At 38.7% G+C, this 24,212-nt stretch overlaps 1 protein-coding gene across 7 annotated transcripts in view; it reads right to left on the minus strand.

Moving 5' to 3' along the window:
* Nucleotides 1-2,201: 2,201 nt before the first annotated feature.
* The window catches only part of RELCH (RAB11 binding and LisH domain, coiled-coil and HEAT repeat containing), an 87,443-nt gene continuing 65,432 nt past the window's right edge, over nucleotides 2,202-24,212 (minus strand). For 3 of the 7 annotated variants that reach the window (XM_075084203.1, XM_075084208.1, XM_075084209.1), the window contains 7 exons: nucleotides 22,699-22,781; nucleotides 21,715-21,778; nucleotides 19,991-20,129; nucleotides 19,021-19,137; nucleotides 17,882-17,970; nucleotides 10,475-10,545; nucleotides 2,202-4,020 (listed from right to left, as the gene is read on the minus strand). In XM_075084203.1, coding sequence (XP_074940304.1) covers nucleotides 3,900-4,020; nucleotides 10,475-10,545; nucleotides 17,882-17,970; nucleotides 19,021-19,137; nucleotides 19,991-20,129; nucleotides 21,715-21,778; nucleotides 22,699-22,781 — 684 coding nt within the window. In that variant the 3' untranslated portion in view covers nucleotides 2,202-3,899. Of the gene's footprint in view, nucleotides 4,021-10,474; nucleotides 10,546-17,881; nucleotides 17,971-19,020; nucleotides 19,138-19,990; nucleotides 20,130-21,714; nucleotides 21,779-21,957; nucleotides 22,041-22,698; nucleotides 22,782-24,212 lie in introns of all 7 variants that reach the window. The other 4 variants (XR_012659087.1, XM_075084204.1, XM_075084206.1 and 1 more) reach the window with 4 other exon arrangements.

Genomic DNA, 24,212 nt, shown 5'->3' on the forward strand with positions numbered 1-24,212 from the left:
ACACATGATTTATGAGCATACAATACTAACAACATCCAGGGCCTGATTAGCCAACTTATTCAACAACAGCACTCCTCCATGCCTTCGTTATCCAATGTTATAGTCTAAAACAAATTAGCTACATACTTGAATGTGTTTTCTAGCAATGTTAGCCAAATGCACTCAGTAAACCACCAAACCAGTTTCCTTGAAGTCTTGCAAGCCTGTACTTCATCAGCATTTACATCTGATGCAAGAAATTCTGTGATTCTACCCAGGATCAATGCCATGCCCATCAGCTTGCTGTATCAGCATATTAATGACCTTCTCCTCCATTAAGCTTTGCTGGTACTTCATGGTTTACTTAAGCATCAACATCACTAAGTTTCACATGGGAAACATCTTAAAATATTCTGAGTGCGTGATACCTACCTTTAGAAACTGCACTAAAACATAGAGCCATTCCTGGAACAGAAAAATGCCATTAGCACTACCACAGCAGAGAAAACAAATATTCCACACTACTTCTTTTTCTGCACCATTTTGATTAATCTTTTCCATATGTAGCAATGAATTCCCACAATATATTACAAAAACTCCTTCTTCTTCACAAGAGATTTTTCATGGATAGTTTTTCTTTCCATCTTAACATTTTAATTCACAAACATCAGCTTCCTCAGTTTCTCTAGCCCTGAATCCATTCAAACACTGCTTTTAGTTCTCCTAATCAGAAAATACTTTTACGTGCAGCAATAGCAGCATGTGTTCTCTTCTTGGTGTGAAAGAGGAGTGGGAGGAGACTGACAGAAGAATGTGCAGCTTTTCTTAAGGAGCTCCCTTTATTCACCTTGATTAGAAGATAGGAAGAGTAATTTGCCTCATTTCTAGTTTTAGAAAAGAGTCTCTTGCAGAACAAAAGATACACATAATACCAGTCAGCCTTATGTTTAATCTATAGAAAACATATTTAGATCACGAACACTCATTCAGGCAGCCATGTACCTTCAGCCCACTGATCATCTTTCCTTAAGAGCACAAGAATCAATCCTTTAAATAAAAAGATACTGAGAGTCTGAAATTTCACTAGGGGCAGCACGAGACCTTCAACCTATCCCCTATCTAAAACCAACAAGCTGTGGAAGCTCAGGCACAGCTAATAAAGCCAACATTTTTGCTCTTTACAAAATCCTTATTTATGCAAAGTCATAAGCAATTGAAGATAACCCTTTCAGGATGAATTGTTTTCCATACTAGCTATCCAACTGTCTTCTTTTAATGCAGCATTTTCTCCCAAATGGTTCCCTTCACAAGTTAGTTTAAAATATCCTGGGAATTCTTTTCTTTAAAGAGTTCTCTCTTTTCATCCCCAAACCTGAATGCTACAGTGCCATAGCCAGGAAGAAAAAGAAGGAAAAAACCCACCCCAAACATTCCCAAAACCCACACAGAACAACTTCTTGTAACCTTCTTGAAAAATCTGTATCTGGTAAACTAATAAAACATCTTTTAAAACTCCTGTAACCAACATATACTAATAGACTGGAAATTTAGGGGGCAAAACAACTGAAGACAACCTGCATAAGGCATGTTGCCTACAGAGAATTTTTTTCACCTGGGTAGTTACCATGCTGGTCTTCCTGGGATTCTCACTCAAATTCCTCCTGGGATCAACTGGTACGAAGGACAATGCTGACTAGCAAAAGCTAAACTTCACAAGGGGTTGGAGAGACTGGACGTAGCTGGGCAAAGATGCTACATTTATACTAACGAACTGAAGAGCCTCATCCCACAGTCATCCAGAGTTAAACTGCTGTCACAGGTTCTTGGCTTGTGCCGACTAGCAGGTTTCCAAACACTGGCTGAAGTTCAGCGTGGGCTAGGAGCCGCTCTCACAGGCAGCTGCCCTGCTTTGGAAAGTAGAGTTTAACTATAAAGAAGTCATTTTGGTGTCATGACTACAGAGCTACCTCTGGCACTGCAACTACCTGAACAGTGAGGCACAGAGGAGGAGGAGACCCTGCATGAAAACGCCACAAGACTAAAGGCCTAAGTAAAACAGGCACACAGAGATGGGAAATTTAGCAAGTTCAGTCTACCATCTGCCATGTAAAAAAAAAGTTAAGTCTAAAAAACTTCTGTGCATTAGACCTCTCTCCTGTAACAGCTGTTTTTATGCAATAATTTATTTTTTTTAAGACGACGACTAGAAGTAACAAGACAAGGCAGGTATACAAAACTCTTTATTGACAACAGAACAATAGAGAGGAACGTCACCACTTCCCATTCCTCAGGAATGTCTCTGTTTCACAGTCAGTCTGCTAAGAGTATACTTCCATGGTAACAAGCAATACGAAGGCATGGAGCTGTCTGTAATCTCAAGAAAAATGTTTCATCAGTGCAGTGTAAAGGGACCGACAGTGTGGAGGTGTGCAGCAGGCCCTGTCACAACACAAACATGTCAGGCAACTGTATATGCAGAGCCAACAGGCACAGACACGAAGCAGTTAGAAGCCTCAAATTACATCCATTATTTCCGTCTAAGGGCAATACCCGCAGTGCTACCCCATCAATATTCTGTTTCAGAAGTGAATACTTTCTTCCCTCACTCCTTTTGCTCCCCCTGTCCTCAAAGAGGTTAATACTTCCAACTGAATGGTACTGTATCAGAGAAGGCCTGAGCTTTTATGTTTTGCTGCCTCATACCAGTTCATGCATGCACTTGAGTTTACTTTCAGAAGCTTACATTGACAGAAAGGAAAGAAACCTCCAAAACCCACTGCATAAGAATAGAAGGATTTAGTTGTTAGTGCTTCCTTGCTAACAAAAATATTTGGTAGCTGTTGAAGATGCCCCTTGTAATGCCATTTTTATAAAGTATGTATGCAGTCTACTTAACATTTTAAAGAAACTGCATGTCAAACTCCCATAACATAATTTCAAATACTCTGAAATTAAATGTGAACTGAGATTCAATCTAAACAACAAAATACTAGCTTAGCTTTCACAGTACACAAAACTGCACACTGAGTGCAAGATGAAAGCACGCTTCCTCCTGCATAAGTTTCCTCTGCCTGCAGAACTGTTCTGGGACCCCTGTGTAGTAGTTTATATATTTATTAACATTTATTAATTTATCATGTTTTTACTTTACTTAGTGGATGTGCCTCTGGATGTGTAGACTGGTTGTTAAAGTGCTTTAAAATAAAAAAAAAAACCCTCAACAAAAGAAAACATCCCTCAAAATAACCACGACAGATGTGAGAATTTTATCTGAAGGACTTTGTACAGCATTTACAATGTCAGCATAAAGCGTCTGAAACATGAGCATTCCCTGCAGACTGATGCAGTGCAAGCAGTCTCATACATTAGATACTGCAATTCCTCTGGATTCAAGATGCACAATACTTAGAAAAACAACCCTAGAAGCACAGACAAATGCTGGTGGCTCTTCCTCTTCTTCTTAGAAACATAATAAAAAATCTGCATTACTCTTTCATAATTTAAATACATAAGTAATCTCCACTTTTATTACTTCATGACAATGACTTCAAATTTACATTATTTTAAGTACCGTCGTAATAGCTCCATGTATAATACAGATATTTGCTGATATCCTGTCAGAAAATAAAAAAAAAACCAAAACCCTTCCACTATATAAAAAAAAGTGATGCTGGAAAGACAAGAACACAGAACAGGGACTTGGTACAGACTATGATTTCAGTTTTATATCAACCACAGTTAACCCAAAATTAACAGATACACAGCGATATTCAAAAGCAGTGCAAATATCTTTGGAGGTTAGAATAAAATTATACTACAAGAACATAAGACAGAAGAAATTAAAAGGCAAGTACTTCAAGTACAGGAACCAGTCTCTGTGAGGTCCATCTTAGTGTTAGCTGGGAGTTCCTTTTCCCATCTTACTTCTTCCTCTGAAACACATTGGCCAACATTGCACCTGATGTAGTCAGCTGGCCCATTTTGTTCAAAAACTTGGTCTTTGTATCTTCACTCACAAGGCTCGCTGCAATCGACATTGAGCTAGGAAAGTAAAAAATTTACTGACGTGAGACTACAAAGAAAAAAGAACACTGTGGTGTTATTTGATAAGCAACTGAGTTGTCTTTGCATTTTAGACATTTCAAGATCACAAAAGACCAGTCCGCCAAGAACTGAAAAACTATCAGCACCAAGCCCAAATACACACTGTTACATGAATTACCATGTTCTCACAGTCCTACTGAAAAGTTGTAAATTATTTTTGCGCACACGAGTTTTTACTACCTTCAGAAGTCACCACATGAGCATTTGTTAGCTATTTGGCAATTGCTGTAGTGAACAGATCGGCTTTACCTTCTCACTGGAAATGTCAACCCTCCTTTATTTAAGACAAGAACAGCAGTACTGGTTCAGACCAAGGATCTATCTAGCCCAAGTATCCTGCCTCCAATAGTGACCATTAGCAGACACATAGGGAAGAGTAAAAACAAGGGAAGTACCAAATGGTGACCTATCTCCTTCATTTCCAGCTCCCTTATTTTCCAAATATTTCTACCTGAGCAGAGTTTAGAATTGGTGTGGACTGTCAATCTAGTAAGTCCCAATGAATCTTCATTCTGTATTACTTGTTCAGCTTTCCTTTGTAAATTTCTTGTAAACCCCACGCTGGGGCACCGAGTCCTAATAGGTCTAGCCCTCACTGGGTAAAGAGCTTTCTCCTTCTGGTTGCTGTGTATGACTCCTACTACCTTTGCTTTGAGCATTCCTACTTTGTATGTACTAAAGACGACAATGGAAAGTCCACAGTTTTCCCACAAACTGGACTAGAAGGAGCAACCCAATCAGTGCTGAACCTACAAGATGCTACAACTTCAAACACTTGTTAAGAAATTATCTCAGTGCGGCAAAATTAACTGATTATTTTTATTTACCACATATCCGTGAGCTCAACTTCAGATATATGTAACTGTTTAGCATAGTAGGAGTAATCTGTCTCAAGACAGAGTGCAACAAGGCAAATGTGTGATAGAGGCATATTAATAAATATTCCATACTTCCTATATTTGTAGTTAAAATGGCAAACATTTTTCAGCGTCAGACAGGGCCAATTTTACAAAACATTACCAGTGAAATTCTCCCTTGTGAGCTCAGTGGGGCTCTGTGTTTGAAAATTATACCTAAAACCACAAGATCTGTCTTACTGGTACAGGCCAGCTTCTAGGAACTGACTTTTCAGTCTACAAGGTTATAAAAAATTCTGTTTGTTAGGACACTTTTGCATCAAGGCAGTCAAGTTAAAGTTAACTCCAAATTGCTTCAATGGGATTGGAATTATTTCTTCAAAGGTAGCAGGGATGCATTCAGTATTTTTTCCTATTTCATACCACAAAGAAAGGTGCCTAATGAATTCTGGTTCTTTTTAAACAGAGTACTAGAAAAAACAAAAGGGATGCTTCTCACTAAAGCTGTACTGTGGATTTACAGATAGCTTAATTGTATTGTAAGTATATACCCCTCAAATGTATCCCCCACCCCTTCTACCTTTTAAGCTGAAGTGACTCCGTCTCCTGCATTTCTGCAGTGCCTAATGGACCTAGATCCTTGAAAGGGCTTTAGGCATGCCTCACGTAGCATACCTAAGAGTATGACAAAACATACTCTCACACGTTTTTTCAGTAAATCTCCTATGGAATAGGCTACTCAAATCAACTGTCTCATTTTAAATATTATTATTAGTTGGTTTTCTCTGAAAGCTCTGTAAAGTTCCGCATTAATATTTAGTGTTGAAGCATCATTTTATTTGAAGTATGATGCCTGAATTTTGAGTAAAGTTTAAGATTTTCAAAATTGTTCTCAGGCTATCTCTCTTTTTAAGACGATCCCTGAGGTCCCTTCCAACCTGTGATTCTGTGATCTGATTAAAATTGACATTTTAAAAATAATAGTCGTTTTAGTCTCTTTAGAAGCTAACAATGAAGATATATAGCTGTTCTGAAATTATTTATAAACTTCAAGTGAAATATTTCTTTCAGGCACAATCATGGAGCCAGACATATTTTGGCTTGATTAAACATCTATAGTCAACTAGGGAGTCGTATATTTTCAGTTGATAAAATTTAGCAGGTAAGTTACTACTACTGTAAGATGGATTTCTTATGCAATTTCCCTTGATTTCATGATAAAACAAGGGCATATAAATTACGTAAATAACAATTTATATTTGCTATCAGCTGGTTAACACCAAGAAACTCTTCCAGCCTATGGCATATCTTAGAGTTGTGTTAACTAGGGAAAAGGATTTGGGAAATATAGTACATTCCAAGCATTAGCAACAATAAGAAAATTGCTCCCTTCAGAAAAGAAAGCTTAGCGACTGCTGACAAGCCTGTAGTTTTAAGCAAATGGTGCTGTCATTATTCTAATGAACCTGAATAAGTTTGAGGAAAACCAGGAAATTTTCACTCGACTTTCAAAACAGTTTTGGGAGATATCAACCATCTAATGTTAAAAATTAAAAATTAAGAACTGGAGTGACTAGAAGTTAATGTGTTCTCGTATTATGTTACTGTAAATAGAAAGATAATCCACAACACTTGACATACTTAAACATTTAAATATGCCCCAAAAGTACTTCTGTTACTATACAAATTGAACATTTAAGTATAATAATAAAAGCAATATGAAATCAAATAATTTGAGTCTCATGTCTTTAAAAAAGGAATCAGAGAAACCAACAAGGCAATAACATATCTTGTTTGAAACAAGCGGTCCTATAGAAAAGTCCCTGCATTCACTCATTATTTAAAAAAAAAAAAAAAAGGCACCAAACAAACCCACAAACAAGAATAATGTGTAAACATCAACATTTTGACCAGTGTCTAGATGAATTACATGCTACAGAGAGTTCTGCCTGTTTTAAGGGGAAGCTTTAGGCCAAAACAAACGTTCATGCTGGACATTTTATAAAAATCAGTTTGTAACATAAGTTGTTACCCAAGATTGAGATCTCGCTAATTGCTAGAGAAAATGTTTAACAGAAGTGGTTAGCCAATATTTAAAGACACAAAGTTTAACCTTTTTTTTGAAAAGCTATTTCTGTGACCCCATATTATTTGACAAACCTTTTTGAACAGTAGGGGGCAAAGACAAGATAAGTCTTATGACTGCTTTTGTATCCAGTTTTATTTTTGCGCAAGCATTCTCATGCTGTTAAAACTCAGTAATTCATCTCCCAGTTGCATTTAAATCCTTTGTCAAATATATATTTAACACTGAAATTAGGAACTGAAATTGGCACGGTCTTAGCAAGAAAAAGGAGACATTAATGTATACAAAAAGATAATTTCTCAGTGGTAAAATATTTCGTGTTAGTTTTGTACAGTAAAAGGTTGCAACCAAGCCTGATTTTGAATAAGAAAGGGGGAGGCTTATTAAAGAACAAAGCAACACATTGCGAAGACTTACCCTTCTCAAATCTTAGTTTTCAGCAGTTGCATTCCAAAACAAAATACACTGGATGTTGTACCATATTTGCATCTATCTATTTCTGCAATGGCTTGGTAGGACTAACTGGGATATCAATATATTTTAATAAGAGGGATTTTAAGAAGTACAGACCTTTTACATTTAGGTTAACACATCTGCACTGATAATAAGCTAAAGCAAGGTAAGTCTAAACCCTACATGAAAGAGAAGCTGATCACTCATGCAAAGAACAGCTTTGATGAACTAAATAGTTTAAAACATTTGAAAGGCAAACACACATTTTAAAAAAAATACTGAAGATCCTGTCCAACTGAAGAGCACCACTTGAGAATTAGGAAGAGTTCAGCCAAGGAATTTTGTTTTGCAACCTTAGATTTCACAGTTCAGTTAAGGCAGGTAAGATAATAAAAAACTTTCAGGTTAAGGTTAGTGGTGTTCTTTAAAGAGACCAGTCTGATATCACGTACATTTGCTGCACTCAGAGAGAAAAATATTTCTTTTAGAACACATTTGCCTGAGAAGGAATCAATTTCCTATTTTCTAATGATCTCTCCTTCAGCAACTTCTTGACAGCTTTTAGAAGTGATAAATTAATTTACTAAAAACCCCATTTATCAGACACAGAAGTCATATATTTAGAAACAAACTGCTTTTATGTTTGTCTTTACATAGTCAAAGTCTGAGATGCTGGCTTTTTTAGTGCACAAAGAATGAAAATTAAGTCCATAAAACCCAAGCAGAGGAAATATTTGCAAAGTAATAGACGCCCATGTATGCAAATGATTCTAAAGAATATTTTGACTAGCAAGTTGATTAAGTCATTGCTTATGGGATGTCCTTGCACAGGTTGGCTGGTGAGAGTCTACAGCAATCGCTTAGCATCAGATCTGCAGTGCAGATATAATAGGATTATTCATATTCATTACAATTATAATATTTATTATCAGATAAAGAAGATTAATCCTGCCTCATCAGAATTACCTATTGGGTATCTACTATGTAAAGTACCTAGTACACGGGAGACCTTGATAAAACTAATGCTTACTTGCAAAAAGTAGGATGGGTCTAATGGGGCAACTAGCGTGTCTATCTTGCCAAGAATCATGACCGGTAGGTTGTATTCTGAGAAAATAGTTGGCTTAAATGCCAACCTTTAATATAGCCAAAGGCAAGCTAAGCGTTCACCGCTCTTTAAAAATAAAAAGCAAATACACAGCTGCTGAAGAATCTGAAGGATACAGGAAGGGGTTGGGCATTCAGAGTATGGCTAGAGGGGGGACACACAGGTAGGCATGCCAGAAAACTCCATTAAAGAGAAGGCAGAAAGGATAAGGGCAAAAGTACAAAGCTTGAGGAATTAACACGGTGAAGCCCTGGGGAAAAAACCAGCATGAATGAATGCATTTTTTGCTTCTTGACTGACTGACTATTTATGTTGCAAACAAGGAATACGCCTGTGGAGTGATTAAGTCAAACTCATTTTGTGAGTTACTAACATGTCAAAGAAACACTTATTTCATCATGAAAATAGCCACTCAACTGGAATACGCTTAGTACAGTTCCCTACGTCATAATATTGCCACATGAACAGGAAAGAGGAAAGACGGTGACTGACAGTGCAGTCTTCAGATCCTAAGGGTTTTGTATTTCCTTCTCCTTTAAACAGGACTTCTATACGACTACACAGAACCAACTACCTTATTAGAACAAATACACTACGGATTGTGATTTGTTGTAGAACCTGGTCATTTTTAGTCTTAAAATTATTTCACTTCCCAAGTACATCTAGTACACACCTTGAAGAGCTGACCTCATGTCTCAAATGGGTTCAGTTCTTACCACACTCCATTCATTATCAACTACACCAACAAACAGGCTAATTGCCACTAGTAAAGCCTGAGATATTTTATCTGGTGCATGAGACTAACTTTTTTCTCACCATGTCTCTTCTGTTCAATTCTTGTACACCTTTCCTATTTCAGTTGTTCTCAAACTACCAGTTGCTTCCAGGATTTTGCCTGAGCTATTTCAAGAAGTAAATTCTATCAATTAGTTACAGATATGGAAGCGTAACATAAACAAGTTTCAGTAATTGTCTGGATTCCTGTGGCAAGGTATGAGGACTGAGGACAGATTCTATTTGTCAGATACCTACTGTTTCTTCTCAAACTCTTCCTGGCAACACTGCTAAGGATTTTTTAAGTCATATAATAATCTGTGAGAAGTTACCTGCTAGTATGCTGTTCCAGGCAGCAGCAGGCAAAAGAACACATACGTCTCATCATAATGATGCTTAGCTATCCAAATTTGTGGATCTGTTTGTTCACTTCTTTTCTTATCAGGAGACACACACACATCTGATACCACCTCTACCACATGAGGTGAATGAATGCATATACACCATGTGCCTGGTGCCTCACTGGAGAGCTGGGTTTACTGTGCATTTGTAGGATGGGTGTTTTACTGAAGTGCAACATAGGTGGCATTTTCCCAAAGACAACACATTTACTAAACAGTGTATTCACACAAGTAGGTCAGTTTGTACACTGGAGAAACTGTTCTCGTGTGCACTAGTCACATGCAAGCAAAGGCAGCAGCCTGGAACAGATCATTACCACAACCAGCAGGCCACCCCCATGAAAGAGGGTTGCAAGGTGTGTGCCATATGCATTGCTCTAAGCATTTAGGCCAAGCACTCCCTGCTTTCTCAGATTCAGGACAGAAATTCAATTACTGCTTTAAATGGATAAAAAAATTAAGAAGAAAGTAACATGGGAAAATATGAACGTCATTGCTATGATACGGATAAAAAAAAGTGTTGACCTGTGTTTTACACTGGAGGCAGAAATAATCACAAACTGAACTAAAGATAAAGTTCTAAAAATCTGCTTTCAAATACAGAATGTGTCAGTGGAGGATTTCTGGTCACAAGCCTTGGACACCATTATGGAATAGACTCCACAGAACATCAATCTGGAGGCACCGAAAAAAAGAGAAGTGGAAGTCTTACCCCTGCGGTTCTTGGACGGTCTTGTTTTCCACTTTCTGTTCGCACTCTTTTATCATAGAGCTTAAAATAACCTAAGGCATATAAGGAAGAGATATACATGACGGTTTTTCTTTTGCATTAACATTTTGTACGAAATCTACTCCGCAACTAATTCTGACGTTAGCAAAAGTGTTTTGAAAGTTTCTCTGTTGTTTTTCAAGTGCATTTAAATTCCAGCTATGTGATAGCGCCTCATGGCTAGAAACAAGTCCATTCAAAACACTTTAAGGAAGAAAATGTTTTTGTAATAGTTACAGAAGTTCAAGACTCCCTCCTGCTTCCCCTGGCTTTTTAAAATAGAGCTAAAGCAAACTCACTTCTGTGACATCTCCTTATCTTCCCTTTTTGAAACAATACTTTTATTCATTAGCAATTAACTCTGACATACATTCATCTTCCCTCTATTCTCCTTCAGTGAGTTTAAGTACCTGTTAAAATCTGAATCTTTACCAACTTTATGAATGAAAGAAAAAGCAAGGCAAGAAAACAAAAAAGTGTGGTGGTGTCCCAAGACAACATCTTAATCGAAAGGAAATGCTAAAGCAAACTTGGTATCATTTCACTGGTGTCTTCCAGGTTTCTACGAATCAAGGCTTTTTTTTTTCTTTCCCTCTACTTAACCAGTGGTTAAAGGTTTCTGCAGAACATTTAAGACTAAAAACTCCCCCACACTGACATTTTATGTTTCTCCAGCATACCAAAAATAATGTTTCCCAATAGTAGCCTTTTAAAGAAATCATAGAATTCATTGGACAGGTATATAACTCCCTGCCCTGCCCACAACAGTACTATTTTAACACATTATTTGAAACACATTCTTTGAGACCCTAAACTTAAAATCTCAAAGCTACAAGCACCTAAAATTAGTAGAGTCTTACCAAAACTTGAATATATAAAATAAAGGAAAAAAACTAATTTAATTTTTAAAAATACAGATCAGTCACTATTGGTTACTACCAAATGATAACTGGTTTTAAATGTATTTATACATATAAAAAAGCTGATTTCTGTAAATCCCTATTAGACAGCTCCAGCACAAAATATCCTTTGAAGCCATTTATTACACTGATAAAATGTAGCCCAGTCTGCAGATCTGTGCCACTACTTACTCTATTTCTCAAAAATTCACAGAATCCCAGGTTGGAAGGGACCTCAGGGATCATCTAGTCCAACCTTTCTGGGAAAAGCACAGTCTAGACAAGATGGCCCAGCACCCTGTCCAGATGACTCTTGAAAGTGTCCAAGTTGACCGAGTCAACCACTTCCCTGGGGAGATTATTCCAATGGGTGACTGTCCTCAGTGTGAAAAATTTCCCTCTGGTGTCCAATCGGAATGTCCCCAAGAGCAACTTGTGTCCATTCCCCCTTGTCCTCTCCATGGGACTCCTTGTAAAAAGGGAGTCTCCATCTTCTTTGTAGCTGCCCCTTAAGTACTCGTACATGGTGATGGGATCCCCTCTGAGCCTCCTTTTCTCAAGGCTGAACAAACCCAGCTCTCCCAGCCTATCCTCGTATGGCGGCTTCCCAGTCCTTTGGTCATCTTGGTGGCCCTTCTCTGGACCCCTTCCAGCCTGTCCACATCCTTTTTGTATAGAGGGGACCAGAACTGTACCCAGTACTCCAGGTGTGGCCTGACAAGCGCTGAGTAGAGTGGGATGATGACTTTATCTCTGCTAGCGATGTCCTTTTTGATGCAACCCAGCATCCTGTTGGCCTTCTTGGCCGCAGCAGCACACTGTTCGCTCATGTTGAGCTCCCTGTCCACCAGGACCCCCAGGTCCCTTTCCACAGAGCTGCTCTCCAGCCAGGTGGATCCCAGTCTGTGCTGCACTCCTGGATTATGTTTTCCCAGGTGCAAGACCTTACACTTGTCCTTGTTGAACTTCATAAGGTTCTTGCTGGCCCACTCTTCCAGCCTGTCCAGATATTCCCAAAGAGCAGCTCTCCCTTCTGGAGTGTCTACTTCCCCACTCAACTTGGTGTCATCTGCAGACTTCATCAGACTACACTTGATCCCATTATCCAAATCACTTATAAGTTGAATAACATGGGCCCAATATCGATCCCTGGGGGACTCCACTAGTGACAGGTTGCCAATCTGAAAAGGAGCCATTTAACACCACACCCTTTGGGTGCGGCCTGTCAGCCAATTCCACACCCACTGCACAGACCACTTGTCTAGGCCATAACGCATCAATTTCTCCAGGGGGAGGCCATGGGGAACCATATCAAAAGCCTCGGAGAAGTCCAGGTAGACAATGTCCACTGCACACCCCATGTCAACCAGGCAAGTCACTTTGTCATAGAAGACCACCAGGTTTGTCAAGCATGATCTCCCCTTAGTGAAGCCATGTTGGCTTTTCCCAATCACGTGCTTCATTTGACTTGTGATGGCCCCCAGGAGGATTCGTTCCATAACTTTCCCAGGGATTGCAGTAAGGCTGATGGGCCTATAGTTACCTGGATCCTCCCTTGAGCCCTTCTTGTAGATAGGGGTAACACTTGCCTTCCTCCAGTCCTCTGGGGCATCTCCAAGACTTCTTGATGATTATGGAGAGTGGCCTCACAATGACATCAGCCAGCTCTCTCAACACCCTCGGATGGATGTTGTCAGGGCCCATTGATTTGTAGGGGTCAAGCTCCTGTAATAACTCACATACTAACTCTTCCTTCACTGATGGTGGGTCTATGTTTGGATCAACCAGGAATTTTGCTCCCAAAGTCTGGGGCCTGACAGTGCTTATAAAGACTGAGGTGAAGAAAGTGTTGAGAACTGCTGCCTTTTCAGCATCGTTGGTGACTGTCTCTCCTTTCCTGTTAAACAGTGGATGTATGTTTTCCTTCTGTTTCTGCTTGTGGTTGACATACCTGGAGAACCCTTTCTTGTTATTTTTGACATCTACGGCCAGTTTCAATTTGAGCTGGACTTTTGCTTTTCTAACTGCATCTCTGCATGCTCTGGCAATGCACTTGTAGCTCTTGACGGATAATCCTCCACTTCTCCAACTCTGGTATGCTTCTCTTTTGGATTTGAGTAGACCCAGGAGGCCATGGTTGAGCCAAGGGGGCCTCTTGCTCTGCTTACTTCCCTTTCCTTTATAGGGGATAAACTGGTTTTGTGCTTCCAAGAGAAAGTCCTTAAAGAACTCCCAGCACTCACTAGCTCCTTTGTCTTCCATGGAGGCATCCCAGGAAATCCCTCCCAACAGAGCTCTGAGTGAGCTGAGGTTTCCTCTTCTAAAATCCAGAACCCTTGTTCTAGTACTGACCTTCAGCATGCTCAGCACAATCCCAAACTCCACAATATTGCGGTCACTGCAACCCAGACTATCACTAACCAAGATATTACAAAGCAGGCTTTCTCGGTTTGTGAACAGCAAGTCCAGCAGTGCCTCCTTCCTGGTTGGCACATCTAACATTTGTATGAGGAAACAGTCCTCTATATATTCCAGGAACTTGGTGGATGACATGCGAGCTGCCGTATTATTCTTCCAGCAGGTGTCTGGGTAGTTGAAGTCCCCCATCAGGACCAGGTTCTGTTGGCCAGACGCTTGCTTTAGTGCCCCAAGTATCACTTCGTCAGCTTTGTCATTGTGGTTAGGTCGGTACCAGATGCCCATTGTGAGGTCCTGCTTGGAGACGACTCCTCTGACTTTAACCCAGAGGCATTCGATAGAGCAGTCGCAATCACCATAGTTGACTTTGATACATTCGAGGTTTTCCTTAATGTAGAGTGCGACTCCTCCACCTCTTCTACCCTGCCTGTCTTTACGAAAGAGCCTGTAACTGTCCATTGCGATCTCCCAGTCATTTGAGTTGTTCCACCACATTTCAGTTACTCCTATGATGTCAAAGCCTTCTGAGTGGGCACTTCAGTATTTGAAATGGTTTGAGTAGCAGGTGTTACATACCATTGAATATTTCAGAAAGCACATTCAAACCTGCGTACCAGTCTAACAGGACTACAACTCTTACTGCTAAATTTGCTGTCCTTCATTTGCATAAAATATTATGAAAGTACTTAAACTCAATAGTACAGAGGGACAAGAGAAATCCCTTCAGAATTCCAGTGAAAAAAGCAAGCTTTTCTTTTGTAGCAAAAGAAAACTGAAATTTCAGAGTACAGCTGCCATATTTTTTGTTACTTAGCATTTCTACCTGTGCATCGGAGCACTTCTACATTTTTTTTACATCTATCTGAATCTAAATGTTCCAAATATCAACAATATGAAGTCCTGATCAAGGGGGAGAATAATTCAGCAAGGACCCAGAATCATTTGAATACCGGGATGGAGCCCCGATCCGTTACACAGCTCCTTCTGGGAAGGCTGCGTAATTCTTGAATGAAGTGGAGCAATTCTTCCCTTTTCCTGAAATTAATTTGTCTTAAAGTTTAGGGTGAAACAGAGGAAAGGTATAAATATATTATTTTATGGCAATTTTACATTTTGATATTGCACATACTGCTCACACCTATTTCTTTGGGTTCTTTGTTTGGTCATAGGACTGACTGAAACCATTTAGACCTCCTTTAAGAGAGAGATTTTAGAGACGTAACTCTATTTAGAGACATTTAAGAGACATATTATGTGCTTAAGTATTAGAAACAACACTGCAGATGGGCTAAACATTTTTATCAAGTACTGATACTATCACTATCATGCAACTCAAAATCCAATTATTTTGAAAAGGAATAGAAGGCAAGGACAGAAGGGGGAAGAAGGGACCTGACATGGAATTAGAGATGTTATCTCTAGATAACTTCTAGAGAAGTATCTGAAACGTCTGCACAAGGTGAAATGTTTATTTTGAAGATGAGAGGGTCTGGCTTAAGTGCCCAACTTGCACTTTTGTTTATATGAAAAAAACGAAAGCAAATATGAGGGATAAGTGGTAGACGCTGCCTGACAGGATCACAAGCCAATTCCACAAATGTTACACTTCCAAGATAGGCATAAACTCTGTACTGATGTTAGAGCCACAGGAGCTATGGCTCTGTGAATAAGAAAATGTGGTTTTGTAACTGATATGCCATTTGAATTGTCAATAACACCACAGGAACCAAAATAATGAGAAAAGGGTTTTTCTGTTTATGCAAATGTTTAACTATTTGAATCAGTAGATCATATTTACCTCAGAAAACAGAAGGCTTGAAAGACAGACACTGGAACTAACTGGGCCTCAGAAGTCTCTATCATGGTGCCTACAAACAACCTGTTGTAGCAAGGAGCTGATTAAGCACCAAATTTCCATTTCTACAGTAAAAGCTGTAGTGAGTTTTCAACCCACTGGAGCAGGAGTAAATATTTTTAAATTTATGTTTCTCTCTGGCTAAAAAAAAATGAAGCACTTGGCATCATGCCTGAAGCCAATTAATAACAGTGATGCAGAATGTAAAGGAGGACCGAGAGCTGTCTTTAGTTAGTTATTTATTTTTAATCCTATTCAAGCCCTCAGTTCCTTCTCTGGCTACAAGAGCCAAACTCAATCAAATCAACCCTTTTGTTCCAATTCAGGGCATCTTCTGAACTGGTGCTGCCCTTAAAGCATAGAAGTTTCACTAACCACTATACAAAAACGAAGTATTACTATTTCTATCTGTTATCCCATTAGTGAATATGATAGAACAAAGAAAATTAAGCAAATTCCAACTTGTGCCTACTGCAGCTTTCAGATATATTCTTGGACTTCCCAAAACAACACATCTCCCAGCTCACTGTGCATACAGAGTATCATCAGTGCCAGATCTCTTCCAGTGCTGCCTGCAGTAAGGAAGTGCAATTCTGTTGCCTTTGACCGATGCTCAGGTCACTGCTGTCCCTTCTGACTCAGTCCTCTGAAGTTAGATTCCTTCCTTTTAGGTCTGAAAGTTCCTCAAATTAACTAACTTCCCGTTACATATTATATAATATAATAATATACAGAAAATAAAAGCATGAGACTATAGGCTATTAGACTGAAAATGTAACTGGAAGAACTCAGAACTCCTAGAAGAATACAGTCATCTCAATTAAATCACTTCTGCAAACATAAAGAAAAGTAATTCATTTTCTCAAGTACAAAGTAATCCATGAAAGTGCAGTATTAATCTTCAAAAACCAGAAAGATGTTCCTGTGTACATTTTGATTAAATCTTTTCCTCCATCACTTGGAAACTTCATAGTGTTGAGATTTTCCCAACATGCAAATAAACTACATCTCTTGTTTTCAGCTACTGACTTAAGACATATGTGTTTCAATCTCTGTTCGTGTTCGTCTTCTCCAAGTATTCACAAAAAAGGACCAAGATGTATGGCCAAGATTTTCAAGTTTCTCAAGTCAGCTCCTCCTGCTAACTCTTCTCTTTTGCTACGTTCTGTAAGCTCCTTCTACCAGAGAATATCTTGTTAGCTCCCATGTTGTCCTGTCTGTTTATTATAATGTTTTTTATAATTCACAGAATCACAGCATGGTTGAGGTGGGAAGGGACCTCTGGGGGTCATCTGGTCCATCACCCTGCTCAAGCAGGGCTGCCTGCAGCCCAGGACCATGTCCAGATGGCTTTTGAGTATCTCCAGGGATGGAGACTCCACCACCTCTCTGGGCAACCTGTGCCAGTGCTCGGTCACCCTCACAGTAAAAAAGCATTTCTTGATGTTCAGAGGGAACCTCCTGTGTTTGAGTTTGTGCCCACTGCCTCTGGTCCTGCCGCTGGGCACCACAGAGAACAGCCTGGCTCTCCATCTTCTTTACACCCTCCCTTCCCATATTTATATACACTGCTAAGATCCCCGAGCATGCTCTTTTCCAGGCTGAGCAGTCCCAGTTCTCTCAGCCTCTACACCTATGAGAGATGCTCCAGTCCCTTCATCGTCTTCGTGGCCCTTTGCTGGACTCTGTCCAGTAGGTCCATGCTTCTGTGCTGGGGAGCCCAGAACTGGACACCATAGTCCAGACATGAAGTGCATCCCGTATATTTCAGGACTATACTTTCCTCATCCTTGCCTATCATTTCTCTCCTGCACTCCACCAATTTTCATCTGCATTTCCTTGGAAACATTGTGGCAACTGATTTTAGTGTCTCCTTGTTTTGATGAAAAAACAGGTGGTAAAACCATCTTTTTCTTAAGTCTACAAAGATCTGTTTTTCTACATGCAATTCTGACAGTTGAATATTTCTCTGCAGAGGTCCTCTCTTAGAAGTGTATTTTAAAAGATTTCACTGTTTTTAAAATCATGTGACCTATTCCTTATCAAAAAACCCTCAATGCTATGTTTTGATACTACTTATGAGTAGCTCTCCTTAACTTTTGGTTTTAAATACCATTACATTTCAACTCTTTCTTGTCACTTGCATTTCATACTCAGTTATTAAACATAGCTGCTCACCTCATGCTCTGGCGAGAGATGTTCCATGTCAGTTCGTAAACACTTAAGTCCTGGTAAAAAGTGATTGACCATTAAATCTTCTGAAATAACTAAAAACCAGGTTGTTAAGGTATTATAAGGATTGTCTTCTGAAATTATATAATTTTTTTTGTCTGTTTTCTGATAATGTTGTTCTACTGAACACAGGGACCATCTACTGTAGCAAGACCCAAGAAAACAGAACAGCATTTGGCACTTGATTAATAGCAAAGAAAAACAACCTTAAACATACTTACCTTCACATATATCATATATGCATACAATTCTTTTCTTTTTTTTTTTTTCTTAATTTACTGGTTAAGATCAAGGGCTTTGTTTTTGTAGTTTTGGTGTTTTTTTAAGTATCTATCAGTTCCAATCTATTGGGTCTGGCTGAGAGGGAGTTAATTTTCCCCACAGCAGCCCTCATAGTGCTGTGCTTTGTATTCATAGCTAGAAAGGTGTTGATAACACACCAGTGTTTTGGCTACTGCTGAGCAGTGCCGGCACAGCATCAAGACTGTCTCACCAATGTTGCCCCCTCACCAGTAGGTTGGTGGTGGGGGCAAGATCTTGGGAGGGGACATATCCAGGGCAGCCGATCCCAACTGACCAAAGGGACATTCCATACCGTATGATGTTTGCTCAGCAATAAAAGCTACGAGAAAGGAGGAGATGGGGGGTAATTCGTTATGATGACGTTTGTCTTCCTGAGCAACTGCTACCCATACTGAAGCCTTACTTCCCAGGAAGTGGCTGGACATTGCCTGCCGATGGCAAGCAGAGAATGAATCTCTTGTTTTCCTTTGCTTCCGCGTGTGGCCTTTGCTTTTGCTTTATTAATCAGCCTTTTTCTTGACCCATGGGGTTTTTTTCCCCATCTTATTTTCTCCCCCCTCCGTCCTGCTGAGGAGGTGAGTGATAGAGCGGCTTGGTGGGCACAGGGTATCCAGCCAAGGTCAACCCACCACATTCACCCTCTGTGAAAACCTCTTCTTTATACTGAACAGATCACGTTTTACATCTCTCACTCAAGGACAAACTAGGTTTTCTCTCAAGTATTAATCTTCTCCCCCCACCAGAAAATTAAAATATAAAGTTCCCATAAAAAAAGAGGATACAACAACACGAAAGAGCACTGTAGGCTTCAAACAGGTGGGTAGCGATATCCAGTCTCTTCGAATCCACAGACTGCTGGTTGTTGACTAAGGCTAACTTGTGCAAGTGTGGAATAACAACTGTAAAAGTAAATGCTGGAGTAAGTATTTGAAATTGCCTTCCATAGACTTGCTTAGCATTAAACAGCTGCTGAGCGGCAATCTTAGGCATCTGAGACATCACACATGAGTGTGGAATAAGAACTGCAAATAATAGCTTTTGATGAGAGTGCCCTTCCAGATTTCACTAATCAACTTAAACTTGAAGTAATCTAAAAAGGTACCCCAGAGTATCTTTGAAATAGTAACAGCTTACAGAAAATATTTTGCAACATTATTACTCTCCTACTGCTACAGCTGTCTAAAATATGCTTCTGTTTTATAAACACAACTGATAAGCCAGTGACAGAGATACGCATGTTCTGAGAAATCTTCACTGACTATAGAGGAAGGCTATCTAATGAGTTTAGCCTGCTAAACTAGATGCCTGTAGTTGGGAGCAATGATAGCTCCCCACGTTTTGTTTACAAGTATCTTTAAGACAGAAGAGCCAAGTCAATTGTTAGACTATTGCCTTACATTTCAGGGCTGTGGCAAAAAGCTGTTTTGTTAATCTAGGATGCACTTACATTTAAGTTGTGTGGAATACTTGAAATTTATATGCCAGCAAGGGGCGAAGCAATGGTGGGGTGGGGAAGGCATTTTACATGTCAAGTAATTAAAAAAAAAAAAGACAACTTCAAATTTGCTCTCAGCAAAGTGACCATTCCATATCTGAAATAATTCATCACCATGTTCTGGCTTTGTAGGTAAAGTGAAAATTATATTAGCAAAGACTTAAATACTGGGTCACATCAAACTCTGAAAACAAGAGTACACTATTAGCTTTGGGACAGAAAGAGGAAGACTGCATCTTCCCACTATCGCGACTTACATTCATCTCTAAATCTGGGCTCAGCATTAGGTCCAACTCTTCCAAATGTTTTTATGATTTCTGTATGTAGAGAATGTTGGTCTTGATATTGAGGGTCCTCCAGGAAAGATGCCAGCTGCATTTTTACTCTTTCCAGAAGCTTCAATATTCACAGAGAAATAAAAAGTACACAAAAGAATGAAGATCCTAGAAACTGTTATGGTCAGTTCAGAGTATGCCTGTAGTCTTCCACATTTCAGATGATAAACCTTGGACCTTCTGTTAATTTACACTTTTTTGCTGACAGGATGTCGCAAACTCCTTGATGCAGCTCTACGTTTTGAAGGCTGTTAACAGTGTTTTCATCTTGTCTATCTTTAACTATAGACAAGTGCTTCCATATAGCCCATCTTTCCTCCTGAGGTTTCCTTGGTTTTGATACCCACATTTATTGCGTGCTATTAAAAATTTCCCTTTTACTATTAATATCATTGGAGTTTTCCTGTTTAATTAGAACTGAATTCATGGCGGGTTTTTTGTAATATATCTCAACTAGTATGCTGAAAAATTTTATGCAGAAGACAGATCCAAAAGTAAGCATCATAAAAATCAGTGGAATTAAAAAAAGACTTCTTCAACTAAAGGCTAGAAAAACCTGAAAATACAAGTATATCTAGAGATGACATAAGTATTTCATTTGCATTCAAAGCTGTAAAAATAACATTTTCTGGTACATTTTGGAAGGTGCTATCACCTCTGTACTCTAAGGCTTATTATAATTAGTGCAATGGATACAGTAATTTTTGTATGCTAACAGAACAGTATTCTTCCCAAACTGATTATAGGCATGCATTCCAAGCTACAAAATTGTAACTTATCCATCTTCCAAGCACTTGTGAGTCATCACTGACTTCTTACTCACATTTCCTCAAACACATTCTTTTAGAATATGTTGAAATTACAGGAAGAATGCAAGCTCTGCAAGAAGCTGCACGGACTTTTAAGAAGAAATTTGCACAGTTATATAAAATACAATACAGTGTTTCTACTGCTTACAGCAGAATCCTGAGTGTCTTTTTCAGAAGCCTGATCCGTTACCAAAGTTTCATCATTTAAAAAAACAAGGAGAAACTGCATATCTATATTATCCTCAAGGATTATTGCAGTTATATCAGTATGATGTCTTTTAATGCCATATTGGATACCATGGGCTAAACCAGCAGATATGACAGGAACTACAAGAATCTTGTGCCCTTCTAAAATAGTTGGAAGCCAAGCAGGATATCCTAAAGCATCTAAAATGATACAATAGACTCATGTGGAGATAACTAAATCCTACCATGACTTATTGGTTATCATTTTAAACTAAAGCTATTTCATTTTGAAATAGTGGACTTGAATTTCTCAACTGCATTAGTGAATGTTTTAAAACAGCATTTTGAGCATGGGATTTCCCACCTTCTAGCACAGCCCTCCCCCTCTACATATCTGGGGTTTTTTGTTTATATTTGGTTTGATATTTAGAAGGAAATGTTTTTATTAAAGAGACCCAACCCAACCAAACAAAAACTACTGCAAAACTAGAAAACATTCTGGAAGAGGATATAACAAAGGAAGAAATAATTTAAGCTGGCTTTTTTTTCCCCTTCAAGTTCATTAATAAATTACTGGATTTCTGGATTTATAAAAAAAGACAACCACCCACTTATGCTACAAAACCAACAGCCTGACAACAGCTGTCTTACCTCTCTCTGAGTAACAGTTTCCATGATGGTGCCAAAAGCAGGAATTGTTGCAATCCTTACTGAACTACAACAGAAAAAGTGTCTTTAAGATGTATTAAACATTAAGAATAAAATTAATTAAAAATAAAGCCAAGATAAGAAATTAGTACTTCAAGTTACATTAGTTTCTAGCAATGACAAAACAAAAAAAGCAGACCAGGAAAGACAGACAGGATTAACTCAAGGTCTCAATCTGAAACTCACAATTCAGGATCACTGGACAAGGTAACAAGGGCTGGAGCAACCCGCTTGTCAACTAAGGCTTCAGTCATGCCTCGAAGAGTCAGCTGTAAACCAGTCAACATGCAATAAAAAATGGTTTTGTAAACTTGAAGAACTGAGTTAGCTGTGACTGAGGATGGGCAGGCAGACTCTTGGGGTTTTTCTTGGTTTAGTCACCCACACAAGACATTAAAACGATTAAGGCTATTCATGCTGTAGCGTTTATTAATAACAACCTGTTAGTGAGATTAGCAAAGCATCCTTCCTTAGCTTGAAAGAAATATCACATCAGAATGTTGAGGAAATTAAGTTCTACAGTTGTCTATCAAAAAACTAGATACAGCCTAAGCTATTCTGCATTCAGAAATGCAGATGATATTTAATTTTGCAGTAGTAAAGCTGATGGCATTATAGAACACAGTAGTATTCAGCTTTCTACTAGAAATGACGTAAGCAAATTTGAAAACTCAGAATATGATTAGATATAAAAAAACCATAAAAATGACATTTGTTTAAGTTTTCTATTTAAAGTTTATTCAGCATTTTTATCCAGTTTAGTTCCAGGTGCTGCAGTAAACATTTTTATTTACAAATAAGTGATTTTAAAGTTAGTTTAAAAGTAATTCAGTTTTTGTTCAGCTAGAATAAGAAACAGAACTGATGCTTATTTCTTCCTAAGTATTAAGAGGGATGCTAGGTATATAAGACAGTCAGGAAACTTACATTTCAGGGTCACTGGAGAGAGTAATGAGAGCAGGAACAACTCTCTGAGCTACCAGAGTTTCATGTACCCCCTTCACCAACAGCTGAATGGTCGGAGCAGGGGGGTGTCACAGGTGATGCACGGAAAGAGCGAGCACAGTATCATGGGAAGAAGAACGGCACAACCAAGAGAGAGAAAGAAAAAACACAAAGCAAACCAAAATTAGAAGCTAAGCAAATACTGCTAGACTAGCGCTTCATATATGCAAAGGCATGGTGAAAGCTGAAGTGGGCTGGCAATCAGCACAAACCTGACAAATTGAAAAATAGGATTGTTTTCTCTATTTTCAGCTCTTTTGAAACTTGAACTCTCAAAAGTTCAGCAACTAAGTATATATTATAATTCAAATACTAATGTAATTATATATTATAATGATACAGATAATTAAGTACTAAAGCGCTGCCAATTTGAATTTGATAGTTTAATCTAAATGCTGTTCCTAACTCAATGGAATGGTATTTATTGTAGTAGGTGGCTGTGACATGTGAAATAGATGTCTTTAGCTAGGCCAAATGCATGTAGTTTTCCCACACTGAGTGATACCTTTCAGGCCTTTTACAATGTGACAAAGAACACCTTCCCAGATGCCACTAAGCTTTCCTCAAAGTCATTCAGGACTATTTTAGATTTAACTGCCATCCAAGCAGTATGTATGTGAAACTTCCCATGTTCCCCTTGCTAGTCTATGCAGGTAGAAAATGGAGGACCCTTGGATTATCCATTAAATGTATTTCACCAAGTCTTTTTGCAAACTAAGGGCTCTAGAAACGTATTTGTGGCAACACATTCCAAATGCTAAAAACTGAGATCACAGTGAAATTTATTACCCGTAAGTATGTGGAAATTGTTTGAATTTAGGTGTACACAGGTGATGTTATTTTTTTTTTAACTTATGTAGCAATACATAAGCATATTTTGCTGCATATGTAGCAGGTTTTCTTTACATTTTTCTTTCCTTTACATGTTTTCTACATAGGAAAACCTACTAAATTTCAAAAATGACAAGTTCCAAACTTTCTCCATATTCAGCACAAGAGGTTTTTTTTTGGTCTGCATTAATAAAAAAGCCTTGATATTTCCATTTTGTATCTCATGTAAGAAAGCCTGCATATATTTACTGGTTTTAGGAGATAATCATAAAAACCTTATCAGTAGTTTCTGTGAGAAATGTGAAATGTCTTTTTAATATTTAGCTATAGCCTAATTACTCAAATTACATCATGAACACAAATTTAAGTTCTATGCTTCCCCCCCCCAGCAGTGTAACAATAGAACACACAAGATCCACAGGGTGTGGGGAAAGCAGTAGCTGCCAGTATATCACACTACTAAAAGCAGGTGGTATTTACACCCTTCTAAGATGGTTTTACATTCTGCTATTTGTTTGAGCATTCCTGCTTTACCAACTCCGAATTTAAAACAAAGTAAATTGTGAAAGACTGGAAGGAACCTGACTTCCCAGAAGCCTCCTATA

The sequence above is a fragment of the Phalacrocorax aristotelis genome, chromosome 2, assembly GCF_949628215.1.
Source record: "Phalacrocorax aristotelis chromosome 2, bGulAri2.1, whole genome shotgun sequence".
Classification (NCBI taxonomy): domain Eukaryota; kingdom Metazoa; phylum Chordata; class Aves; order Suliformes; family Phalacrocoracidae; genus Phalacrocorax; species Phalacrocorax aristotelis.